General features: G+C 41.6%; 1 protein-coding gene and 1 pseudogene across 1 annotated transcript in view; one reads left to right on the forward strand and one right to left on the reverse strand.

Moving 5' to 3' along the window:
* Positions 1-304: 304 nt before the first annotated feature.
* Positions 305-12864, reverse strand: part of KIAA2012 (KIAA2012 ortholog) — a 94339-nt gene continuing 81779 nt past the window's right edge. Inside the window, exons 18-25 of the mRNA XM_023536003.1 lie at positions 11273-11363; positions 9449-9614; positions 7720-7834; positions 6109-6443; positions 3958-4160; positions 3163-3335; positions 2123-2342; positions 305-667 (exon numbers count right to left, since the gene is read on the reverse strand). Of these exons, the coding sequence (XP_023391771.1) occupies positions 529-667; positions 2123-2342; positions 3163-3335; positions 3958-4160; positions 6109-6443; positions 7720-7834; positions 9449-9614; positions 11273-11363 (1442 nt within the window). The 3' untranslated portion in view covers positions 305-528. The remainder of the gene's footprint in view (positions 668-2122; positions 2343-3162; positions 3336-3957; positions 4161-6108; positions 6444-7719; positions 7835-9448; positions 9615-11272; positions 11364-12864) is intronic.
* LOC111745099 lies at positions 11600-11718 on the forward strand (annotated as a pseudogene).

Below are 12864 nucleotides of genomic sequence, written 5' to 3' on the forward strand. Positions count from 1 at the left end.
ATTTTAGTTTGTTAGGGTGAAATGGATGTGTTTTGTTTTTGCTTTATAAAGAATATAATAAAATTCTTAATGTATGAATTAGCTCTTAGCTAATTCAGATTTATTTGCATTACAGAGTTTACATTTACCTGCAACTCTTTCAGACACATTGACTAAAATGAAATCCTTGGACTAGCCTAAGACCATTAGTGTCTTACTAACTGAAGTTAAACTGAAATTTACTAAAATTCATACATTGTAAAATTACATAAAAATGGGCCAGTTTTAGGCACCAAAACTTATGGATTTATGTGGTTTTAGAGGATATAAAGGATTTAGGTGAGAGAAGAGTTTAATTGGGTTGAGTAAAGTATGTGTGGTAGGGAGGGTTGGCGAGAATGGAGTGAACTTCCCAGAGTGAAGTTAGGTGTGGGTTGAGGTGAACGAATTGAGGTAGAATGAATTGGGCTCAGTATGGAACTTCATTATAGAAGGAAGTTTCTTTTTTTGTCACCACCTCTCAACTTACTTTTTTGTTTTCTTCTAGCCTTAAGGTCTGGGTATTGGGAGGAACTGAAAGTAAGAGTAGACCCAAGGTCTGGAAATGTTGTGCGTCCACTGCAGGCCACTGGCTTCCTTGCGGAGTTCTTGATGGAAATGAAGATGTTTCTTCAAAGCAGCTTTTTGCCTAAGGAGAAAACCCCACCCACAATCCCAATACTGATTAAGCATCCCAGAATTTGTCCTTACAAGCTTGTTGAACTTTGGGTTTGAATAATCATCAGTTAGACTTGGGGCTCCTGATCTTGCATTTTAGTGGAAGATTATACAGTGTGCATTTAGTTACACATGAAGGTTAAAGTATCATGTGCCTCCTACTGGAAAAGTAAAAGGAAAAGCATAACTCAGAGTTCTTAAACTTGCATTGCTGGAAGGACCTCCCTTACTGTAGAGAAGGAAACAGAAGTTCAAGTACCTGGGCCAATGTCAGACGAATGAAGATGAAATAGAGCCAGTTGGCATCAAGTTCTAACCCTTGGTAGAGTGAGGATCAACTCCTCACAAACTCCTTTATTGGTTTTCTGCTCTCACCTACTTGCGCTAACCTTACAAAATTGCTCAACTTACCCTGGTATGACTTGCCGGTTCTCTTTTTGTGAAAAATTGGATCTCCAATAGCTTGCTTTTGGTTTCAGTACTTACAAATCCAGCCCTACTGCTATGATATATGGAGTACAAAACTTTGAAATCGAATCAATACATCACAAAAGATTATCGTTTTGTAATTCATGTAACAGATGGAGAAAGTCCAGAAGAGGAACAACTCAAGGATAAGTGGAAAACCTTGAAATAGAGTTCTGGCTGCCTGCTCCTTCCAGTCTCCTAAAGAGTATTAGCTTAGATTGAGTTTATAGAGTCAATTAAAACCAAGATTCTATTGTCAGAACAATGCAATAATCATTACTATTGTATGAGAATAAAGGAGGAAAATGCTGTTGGCTCCTGATGACGGATTCTGTACCTTCTAACAAGGCCCTTGTGGGATCTGGTTTTAGCCTACCTCTCTGACTTCATCTGGGAGTATACTTTGTGCCTTGTTCACTTCATTCCAGCCATGCTGTCCTTTTATTCGTCTGACAGGCCAGTCTTTCCTTTCTTTAAATCTTTGCACTAACTAGTTACCTGCTGGACTATTTTTCTCTCAGATGTTTATGTGGCTAACTCTTTGTCATTCAGGTTTCACCTTATACATAATCTTTCAAGAGGTCTTGCCCTGGCCAACCAACAACCTAAACTCGGCCTCCTGCAATCCTATCACATCTTTAAATATTTTTCTGTAATGCATTTATTGCCAGCTTAGAAAATATATATGTGGGACTCATTTTTCTCATCTGCAAACCAGAGGGCTGCAATAGATTATCTCTAAACTCCTTTCCAGCTTCAACACAAGTTACATAAGTCTTACAGAAGTTTTGTGATGTTTGCAGCGAAAGAAGCTATCTGTTTTTTAGTTCCTTCAAACTATGCTCAAGGGAGTGGGAAACTTCAGTAGTCCAAAGGCAGTGCACGGCTAGTACTAGCATCAGGCAGCAAAGCCCTTAAACAATCCCCCTAAGGCAACTGTTGCCCAAATACCCCATACCTGGCTAGTTCCTGAGTTTGCTTCATGGCTTCCTCTAGAGCCAGCCTTGCTGCTTCCTCTTCCTTTTGCCTTCTCTCCTCTGCTTCCAGACGAGCCTTCTCCTCTGCTTCTTGTTTCTGCCGTTTGTACTCCAGCCGTTCTTCTTCAGCCATTTCCATCAGGCGTTTGTGTTCTTCTGCTAACTGTATTTCCAATTCCTTCTGCCTTTGCTTCTCTGCCTCTGCAGAAAAGGAAAGGGGTTGGGCTCCTCAGGAATTTCTTTATTGGGGAAAACAATTCTCTGATCCAATTCTCAACTGTGATTCCCAGGAACTCCCCATGAGAAATTTTGAAGTTTACCCACCATCAGGCTGCCAGATCCTCTGTGGGGATTACCTTGGGGTTAACTGACTGATTTGAAAGTCTTATCTACCTACTATGTGCAGTGCACTGTGCAATTAACACAAAACCTTGGGGGAGAATTTTCCAGAGCCTAGTGTGCTCATGGGGTGGTATGCAGATGGATTGAGGAGGAGGGTAAGATCAGGGCCTGGAGAAACTTGGTGTGTACTCAGCTGGACTGACCAGTCTAAAGAGTGTCATCTGCTGAAGTTTCTTCCTCTTCCACAAAAGTAGGCTATAGAGATTCCACACATCAGCACCTGAAATGCTGCCCTGAAGTTATCCAGCTGTTCGATTGTTTCCATCTGCTAGGGAAGGAAGAAAGGAGCAGGTCTCTCTCCAATTTAGGAAGCTCCTGAGCAATGCTGAAAGGGCAATGGGAAGGGCAGGGTCCCTCTTCAGGGGATTACTGAATTGGGAGCAGGATCCAAGAGTCGTTTCCACAAGTGAATCTTATTTTGATCTATCTCAACCTGCTAGAGTCACACATGTTAATTACTTTGAAAAAAAAAATAGCTTATACGTTGAGGGTGCTTCACACACTAAGGCCTAGGATAGGAATAATTCTGGGAAGATGCAAATTGTGGGAACACCCACAGTGGGAGAGATTTCTGCCCCAGGTAGACAGGAGAAGCAGAGAACTCCAGGATCTCCCTCACCAGCTCTCTCCGCTTCCTCCTGCTGCTTTTTTCTTTGTATTTCTTGCAGTTTCCTCCGGAACTCCTCCTGCTGCTGCCTGGCTCTCTCCTGGGCTGCTTGCAACTGGAGCCACTGCTTTCTCTCCTCCTCCTCCTGCCGCTGCCGTTCGTCCTCTCGTCTCTGCTTCCTCAAGCTGAGAAAACACAGATGGTCAGGGAAATGGCAGAAAAAACTGGGGCATCTTTGTGAAACAGGCAGTGCCCTGGGGGACGCTTTGCAGGCCATAAGCCACAAGGAGCATCTCATTCAGAGGAGACTGGGTTTTCCAAGGGAACCCCAATTAAAGGGCAAAGGCAAGAACACAGTGGGCCTGGAACTAGAAGCCGAGCTCTGTGCTCTGGGGTAGGGGCCTCAAGTTCCCAGAGCTTCGTTTTCCATTCTCATGAAATGGATTTTAAAACCCTTGCCTCACAAGGTTGTTGTGAAGATTAAATGAGTCAAAGCCTATGAAAGAGCCTTGTGCAAATTAGACAATGTGGTAGGGGCTCAACAAATGTTCTCTGCAGCTGAATCTCAAAGCCCTGTCAGGAAGATCCCATGGACACCTATCTGGAGTCCTAATGGTCAAGACATTGCAGCTTATCTTTGTCCAGCTTGTTCCTAGGGCAACAGAGGTTAGAGAACAATGAGACATGCTGCTTTACTTCAGGGCATGAGCCTCAGAACCCAACTTTGCCCTGGTGGAAGTCAAGCTCTGTCTTTTTCTTCTGCTTCCTAACATGGCCATGGCCTCTGTGGCAGCTGCCTCGACCTACCGGATCTCCTCTGCGCGGCTTCGCTGCTCCAGCTCCAGCTCCTCCTTCATCTTCTCTGCCCTTTCCAGCTGCTCCTGCCAGAGCCGCCTCTGCTCTTCCTGCTCCCTCCTCTTCCTCTCCACCTCCAACCGTCTCATCTCAGCCCTCTCTGCTCGCAGCCTGTCCCGGGAAGCGTTCTCCTGTTCCCTCTTGGCAAGGAGGGCCTAAGGAAGAGAGTTCTCAGTGCAAGGGACAACGTGGTGATGAGGTGTGAGCTTGCCTCAGCAGTGAGCCCTCCTCCACCCAGACACTGTCTCTAATCTGAGATGGAATCATTAAGTGGTTTCCACACTCTGACCACAGCCGCATAAACTTTGCTCTTACCAGCTTGGGTCCTGGTCTGACTGACCTGGATCCAAGTTTTTCTCTTAACTTTCTTCAGGATTTGAGTATCGCAACTTAATTTTTCTGATGTTGTCTTCCTCTTGGGGCTATTGCTAGGATTAATTGAAACAGTGAAGGTGCCAAGATAATGTTTGGTCCATTGTATGTCTAGAGTTCTGAACCCTAGCTGTACTTTAGAATCACCCAAGGAACTTTTAAAAATTACTCGAGGCCAAGGCTCCACTCATCAATTAAATGAGAATATATTGATGGGAGGCATTGTGGTTTTAAAAACCTTGGTGAAGTCAGGGCTGAATAGGTTCTAGATAAGGGTTCTAGATAAAGGCTATTTTACCAGGGGCTGTCTTAGGTATAGATGTATTTGACTTACACAGAATGCCCTACAAACCCACTTTTTTCCATGAAAGTTTCTTTCAGTTTATGCAAAAGGTATCTTAGCTTGTTTTCTCTCCCTGGTGCCTCCTTTCAATCAGAAATATGCCCGTGAGAGGAACCTTGAAAGGCAACTCTTCCACATGTATCTAGCTTCCTTGCTTTTCAGCCTTTGCAGAGGCAGTACAGTACTACGAACTGACAATGAATCTAAGAAATTCTGATAATCTAGCAGGCTCAGAAAAGTTCTGTACACAGTTTGAAATATTTATCTGCTATGTAGAGCAGAATTCTATAATCTAGGCAGCTGGCAGGATTGAGAACTATAAAAGAAAAATCTGAAATCTTTTTTGGAAAACCATGGGCTATAAAATAAATAAATACATAACAACTTAAAATAGTGACAAGAGTTCTGATTTTGGATTCAAAGGACCTGGATTTAAGTCTTGGCTCCATCACTTGATGATTGTGTTACTCTGGCAACAGACATTTAGTTCCTTCTAGCCTCAACTTTCATATCTATAAAATGGGACGAATCATACCTGGTTCAAAAGTGTGGCTGTAAAGATTAAATGAGATTCAGCAGAGAAGTACCATATGCATGTAGCTTATGCAAGTTTAACCATAGTGGTTTAACTGTGGTTGTGTTTGTAGTGTTTAAAGGTACTCTTTTTTTGAACAACAAGATCTCTCAGTGCAGTTCAGCACTGTCATTTCAGTGGAAGAAATAGTGATCTATTCCAACAGCAGAGGAATAACTGGCTATGTTGGTCTTGTTGAGAGATGTACCTGGACGGCATTTTTGATTAATTGCAGGAATTTTCTAAACTAATTTTCCTTACACTCACTCAGTTTTCCTCTTAAACACTTGACAATGGAATCAAGGCCCCTGGAACAAAATAACTCTTACATGCAAAAGCACCTTGTAAAGGCAGATATGTGTGTGTAAGCTGCCTGTGGGCCAGCTGTAGGCCACAGAAAAGCAGATAAGGAAAGGAAGAATTTCTATAACTTTTTGGAGGCAAGCAAGGTGTGAACTCCAGGCCAAGTCAAGGATGTGTGTTTGGCTCTGATGGCCTGAATTTACCTCTCCCTATGAGGCCTATGAGGCCTGTAGCCCTCATGGATGGGGGCTGCAGCGACTTCCTGCTCTTCAACACCTTGGCAGTTTGGGAGCTTCAGAATGCATCATTTTGAGTGGCTCTGCCACTCTCTTTGATCAGGTCTGGCTTCTTCAAAGGGTCAGTAGGTACCAAAGTAGAACAAATAAAACTGTTCTGTAGTAGAGCAGTTACTGTAAAGGCAGTATGCCTCGGGGCAATTTTTTTCTACCCCTGCTGTTGCACCAGTGAGGATAGAGATCCCTCTGGCCAGTGTGAGAACATTGGCCCCTACCTTGGAAGGGTCCTCATAGCTTCTCTCTTTAGAGTCCATGTTTTCTGTGACAGGTACAATCTGGGTGGGCGATGATCTTCCATCTATGGAAACTTGGCTCTCCTCAGCATCATATCTGGGGGAAAGCCAAGGGTCTTCCGCAACAGAGCCCAAAGGAAAGAAGCCTCTATCTGAGGTGTCCTCTGTTTTTTTGGAGTTAATGTCATCAGGCCCGTCCAGCTCTGCCGCTATTTCCAGATTCCTTTCTTTCTGTGTCTTTTTCCTTTTGGCTCCTGTTTTTTTTCCTTTGGGAATTAACTCTGATTTCTTTTTAGCTTTTAATTCCCTTGCCTTTCCTGGGGGAGAATAATCAGGGACAGAAGCATAGCTAAGTAAATGTGATCTCTATGCATCCTTTTCAGTAACTTTTCAACTTCAGTGTGTAAAGAAATCATGTGGGGTGCAGATTCCTGAGCCCCAGTCCTAGAGTTCGATTTGGTAGGACTCTATATTTCAACAACCTCTCCAAGTATTTTAAGAAGGGTAGTTCCCAGACCACCCTTTGAAAACTGCCTTATTCTATTCAGGTCAACCATAAATCAGCAATCTTGCTACTAAAAAAGTCCAATTTCACTTTGACCTTTGGTGGGGGTAAAACTCTCTGGAGGGGAGACCTACAGACGTAGCTGGAAAGTCATGCTTCCCGAGTCCAGCCTGAGGTTGCAGCTTGTAACCTGGCAAAGTTTAAGCCTTCCATCTCTCAGGACCCTTCCTCAATTCACCTCTGAGGGCCACAGATATTTCCTTTTCCCAGTCCTGCCAATGCTGTGCAAGTCATGGGCTACAACAACGTAAACTCAGCAAGACTTTAAAAAGCAAACTTTGTAAATAAATCTGGCCCAGGAGACTATCCAATGTCATACGTTCTGATAGCTTTTGATTTGTTTGGAAGTTTTCTGAATTGTGCCCAGGAAAGAATGGGTGTAGGTTTTAGGCTAAAGAAAGTCTTCAGAAGCACAGGAATCTGAATTCCTTGTAAGGTGCAACATAGGGAACCAAGAAGAAAAATGGTAGCCAGGGTAAACATTCAGAACGGGTTGCATCCTTCCCCTTCCCAAATGTTCTGATTGCCCAATTCTCAGGTTATGATGTATTATTAGCTCATAGAGGCAGTGGTAATAGCATGTATTTGGAATCAAATGGCAGAGTCAGACCCTGGATCCACCACTTTACTGTTTGATCTGTTTGACCTTATGCAGGTCTCCCAACCTCTCGTAGCTTCAACTACTACATGATACAATAATAGCGCTTACTTAATGAAGATGTTGTGGGGATTTCATGATTTTATATATACATAGCTCCTAATACAGTGGATATTTAGTAAATAGATGTTAATATTATTATCATTTCCTCTCTTGGTGATCACAAGTGTCTAGGCACCCCAGTTATCTCTACCTGTTTCCTAAGATACTGGCATGAAGAAGTAAGGCTGCAACACCATTTAGCTGTGGTGGTTGAGGAGACTCAAAACAGAGAGCTTGTCCCATAGGACCCATGCTGATTCTCGGTGACACCTCCTAGCCCCCATTACGTGTCTCCTTCTGGGTCATTCTCGTGGACATGCTTGCTTACCAACAGCAGCCTTTGCTTCCACATGGGCCTTTCCTTCTCTCTCCCCCTCAGGCATCTTGGACTTGTCTGTCTTGGTTTTTTTCTTTCTCTTGACTTTGTCAATCAACTCCATCTCCTCCTAAAGGTGAACAATTTAGGAAAAGGACCATGTTACAGCAACCATGACACATGAAGGAAACAAAAAAACTCATCAAAGGAAGATTATGTTGAACAAGACAGAATGGATTAAAATGGAATTCGTGTGGGTCCCAGATGAAGCAGAAGAGCAAGTCTTAGAATGGAGCTGGTGGGAAGAAACTAAGGTTCCACCTTTGATTTAAAATTGCTAGGTATAACTTCATAGGAGAGAAGAGGAATAGAATACATTTTATGATCTGCCCCCCTTTTTGATGCTAAATCACAGTCTACATAGTTGGATCAAAGTGAAGTAGTTTTCGCCTTTGATAGATTGCTGTTGCCACCATTAATGGTTAAGTAGTTTAAATCAAAGCCAGCTTTATTCACTGCTGCAATATTTGCTAACTTTCAGGAAACCTTAAGCAGATGACCGCAGCCATGTGAGTCCTCATCTTTCCCTGTGGGCTGGGACAACATGGAGGTTCCTTCTAAGAGAGGATGGCAGAGCAGGGCCATGGCTGCCTACTCAGTACCTGTGATACTGTTATTACATAATAAGAAATATATATTTGGTCTAAGTGCCCAGTTTCTGGCACAAAGCCCCTAAAATCCTTACAATTTCTGGAACATAAAGATGAAGGGAGTATCTTTAGTTATTCATAGCAAGCTCCTTTCAACCACATCTTAACGAGGTAACTTTTCGAAAGCCCCTAAAGAGGGGAGGCTGGTTGCCATGGGAACCATCTAGGTGATTAGATGGTTGGACCTTTCAGTCCTACACCCCTGACCTCAGAGGAAGGGAGAGGGACTGGTTTAGTTAATTACCACTTGCCAGTGATTCTATCAATCATGCCTGTATAATGAAGCCTCCATAAAAACCCAATCCAAAGGAGCTCAAAGAGCTTCTGGGGTGTTGCACACATCCACATGCTGGGACTGTGGCACACCCCAAACTCCATGGGGACAGAAGCTCCTGTGATTGGGACCCTTCTGGACTTTGCCCTCAGCATGTCTATTCATTTGTATTCTTCATCATAAACTTTGTAATAAGTCAGTAGTAGTAAGTGTTTCTCTTAGTTTTGTGAGCCATCCTAGTAAATTATCAAACCAGAGGAGGAGGTGGTGGGACTCTTCTCTTTAAAGCCTCTTGGTCAGAAGTACAGGACACAACCTGGGACTTGCGATAGGTGTCTGAAGTGGAGGCAGTCTGTGGGATTGAGTCCCCAACCTGTGGGCCTGTGCTAACTCTGAGTACTTAGTGTCAGAACTGAATTATGGGACATCCTGTTGGTGTTCAGAGAGTTGGAGAATTAATTGTGGGAAAAACTTCCACATATTTGATGCCAGAAGTATAAGTATAGAAGAACTGAAGTTCCGTTTAATATTTTGGTAGGAATTAGACATTGGTACCCCAACCTTTAGAAGGATGTGGCCCAACAGTGGGGTGCAGGGCATGCTGAGCAGGCTACAGACTGGGTTTCAGCCCCAACTTGCTTCACTTCGTCAGGTGCCTTTGTATAGTAAGCAATCTGCACAACTGTCTATGGTAGTCATAATGGGAGCACAATCCAGGTAGGGCCTTTCGACCAAGCTCCTAGGTGTTTACACTCACATGACTGATGCCGACTGGTGTCTGCTGGTTGAACAGTCTTGGTTCAGTCTTCCCTTCTCTTTCTTTTGGAAGAAGAGATGTGTCTATAGGACCCAACCTCTCTGGGGACTCAGGCTCACATCCTGGGAGTCCTCTGTGTAGATGGTGTACGTTATAATCTTTGCCCCTTTGAAAAAAGCAAACCAACAGGACCAAACTAAGGAAGAGGGAAGGTGAACACTGACTGAGCACATGTTCTCTGTCAGGCACTGTGGTGGACATTTTACATGTTTGGTCAAAACTCTTTTTCTGAATAAGGGGGATGAGAATGTTTGGTTTTTACTTTTGGGATTCTCTCAGGCTAAATCCTAAACTTAGGGAGCAGAAAAAATAGTTTGCCTCTTTGGGATTGCATATTTGTGCCTTTAATTGAATGACAGAGGATTATCTAACTGAAATTTCTTCTATCAAATGTTTAGCTGAAAAATAAAGTGAACTTTAAGAAAGATTGTCTAAGAATACACAACTATTCATCTATTTGTTTATGCACTCTGACTTGTATTCTTGATAAAATTCAGCCACTAAAAGGCCATATGCTGTGTTAGTTTGACCCTTTGTAGGATTGCTGTCACTGACTATATGCCTTGAGGATAACTGACTTATTTTTTCTGGGTAAAAAGGTCACTAAGAAATAGCCATATGGATTTCAGTAACAGCAGCAGCTGCAGCTACTGTGTCCCAGGCCTGGCTCTGTGAATTTTATTTTTTAGCTACATCAGTATTATACATACTATGCTGTGCTAGCACAGGGCCTTACTATAGAAATGTGAGAAATATTTGTTGAATGAGGTAAGTGGAATTTCCTGTAAATATATGAGTCTTTAAATCATTCAATGTCACTCTATAAAAACCCACAGAAGTATCCTTTAGAATTTAGTGCTAGGAAAACAGTTATTTCCCCTGAGGAACAGGTACGTTGCAAATGAGAACCACAAACCTGGTCGTGTTGCTTTTACTTCTTGCTTTCACATTCAGGAATCTCTGTATCAAGTCTGAAAGTCAGAACTCTAATCACAATGTCTATAATGACTTTTGTGGAGTGTTGATGTTCTTTTTTCTTTTCTTCCTTATTTAAAAAAATTCTTTTTGATTCTCTCTCTTTTTTTTTTTTTTTTGTGATAGGGTTGTTGTTGTAAGTGGTTTAAAACCATTGTGGAAAAAGATGAGGTATAAAAGTTAAAAAAATAGAATTCAGACAGCTGTCTCACCATCTCAGTGCCCTTGTCCCTTTGTTGCTAGGGAACACAAAGACTTTCTGACCCAGGAAGGAATCCCTATACCACAAGGCAGGTGAGGGCAAGTTCTCAAGTCACTGAGGCTCATGGGAGGTCACAGGAGGCTATAGTTCCAGTTGGAGGTGGAGACAAAAGAAGCACTTAATACATGTTAGCAATTAGTGTTAGTATAATTAGTGTTTTTTATTTTACCCAGAGATGAGTGAATCCTGAGAGGAGAAACCAAGGTTGAATTGACAGACTCCAGCTATCTAGGCATGTCTATAGATCTCAACTAAATGGACAAATGGAGAAAGCTGCTTCTACACTGTTAGAAGTTAAACTTCACTCTTCACCCACCCACCCAAAGAATACAGATTCAGTAGGAAACTGAATTACTATTTAGTCCTCTCCAAGAATCTTTGTTTCTTAGACAGCAATGTAATTCTAGCTGTCAGAATATGCTGTCAGCTGAAAATCTCCAGAAAAAACAGAAGCAAAATAAATTAAAAACAAAGATAAACAAGATGAAAGCAGAAAAGTCCATGTCATTACCACTTTGAACACTTACACCTTTCCAACAGCGTCTGCCTCAGGCGTCCGGATGTGATCAGCTGGAGTTGTGCTGAGAGGGCCCAGGGTTACACTCCTTGGCTCTTGGTCTGTGAAAACAGAGCATCCTAATCAGCAGAGGACAACTGTCAGTGATCTTAGACGTGGGAAAATGTCTACCTGGTGAGTAGTCAACAGTATGAAAATTAGACAATGAGGTGTTATACCCAGGAAATTAGCAAATACTGTAGAAACCATGTTGGCACATGGAAAGTGATATAAATTTAGTACGACCCTTTGGGAAAGCCATATGACAGTATGTATAAGGAACAAGAAAAATTTTCTGGCCTATATCCATGCTACCCTGAACAAGTCCGATTCTGTCTGATCTCAGAAGCTAAGCAGGGTTGGGCCTGGTTAGTACTTGGATGGGAGACCACCTAAAAAGACCAGGTTCTGTAGGTGTAAAAAAAAAAAACAAAAAGAAAAGAAAAATGTTCTGGTCTTTCATGAGGAATCTCCTGGATATTTATCATAAGGAAATTATTCAAAAGAAGAAATAGCTTTTTGTACCAACTTATTTATTACAACATTATTATTAATAATATTAATGGAAAATTAAAAACAGCCCAACAATGGGAGGTTAAGGAAGTAATTAGATAAGTAATTTATAATGCATTGATTCGGCATTTAAAATTATGGTTAAAAGATAAATAAGCAATATGGAAAATACGATATTATGACAAGTAAAAATGTAAACTACAGAATAGCTTGTTAGAATTCTGTAAAACATGTATTTAGATGAACAGGGCTGGAGGAGAAAACAGAAAAAGGAAATAATATGTTAGATTGGGAGGTTTATGTGTGTTCACATTTTTTCTTAAAACTCAGTATAGTTATAACATTGAAAAGAAAATTGATTTAAAAAATAATGTTATCCTATAAGGAAGGCTTATGCAGGTCACACCTGGCACTCTTTTCTGGGACTCTGAAGACCATACTGGGTAGCTCTTTGAATGAGAAGTCTCTAGACTAAGACTTCATATTGTACTAGGCTACCTTTTATTGTAGGTACTTTAAAAAGTTTTTTAATTACCAAAGATATATTTCATTGCAGAAAATTTGGAAAACACAAAAAAGCAAAAGGAAGACCCCCAACACCTATCTACTAGAATGACTAAAATTAAAAAGACTTAACTCTACAGAGTTGACAAGGATATGGAGGAACTGAAACTCTCATACGCCGCTGGCTGGAATGTAAAATGATATAACCCCTTAGGAAAATAGTTTGACAGTTACTTTAAAAATCATTAAAAAGTATTATAAATACCAAATCATCCAACTGTAATACTCCTAGGTATTTTACCCAAGAGAAATGGAAGCATATGTCCATACAAAGACTTGTATGCAAATGTGCAAAGCAACTTTATTTGTAATAGTCAAAAACTTGAAACAGCCCACATATCAGTTAACAGGTGACTGGATGAACAAACTGTTATATACATACAATGCAATACTACTTAGCAATAAGAAGGAATAAAGTATGGATACACTCAGCAACATGGATGAGTCTCAAAAGAATTATGTGGTGAAAGAAACCAGACAAAAATG

The sequence above is a fragment of the Pteropus vampyrus genome, unplaced genomic scaffold (assembly GCF_000151845.1).
Source record: "Pteropus vampyrus isolate Shadow unplaced genomic scaffold, Pvam_2.0 Scaffold146, whole genome shotgun sequence".
Lineage (NCBI taxonomy): Eukaryota > Metazoa > Chordata > Mammalia > Chiroptera > Pteropodidae > Pteropus > Pteropus vampyrus.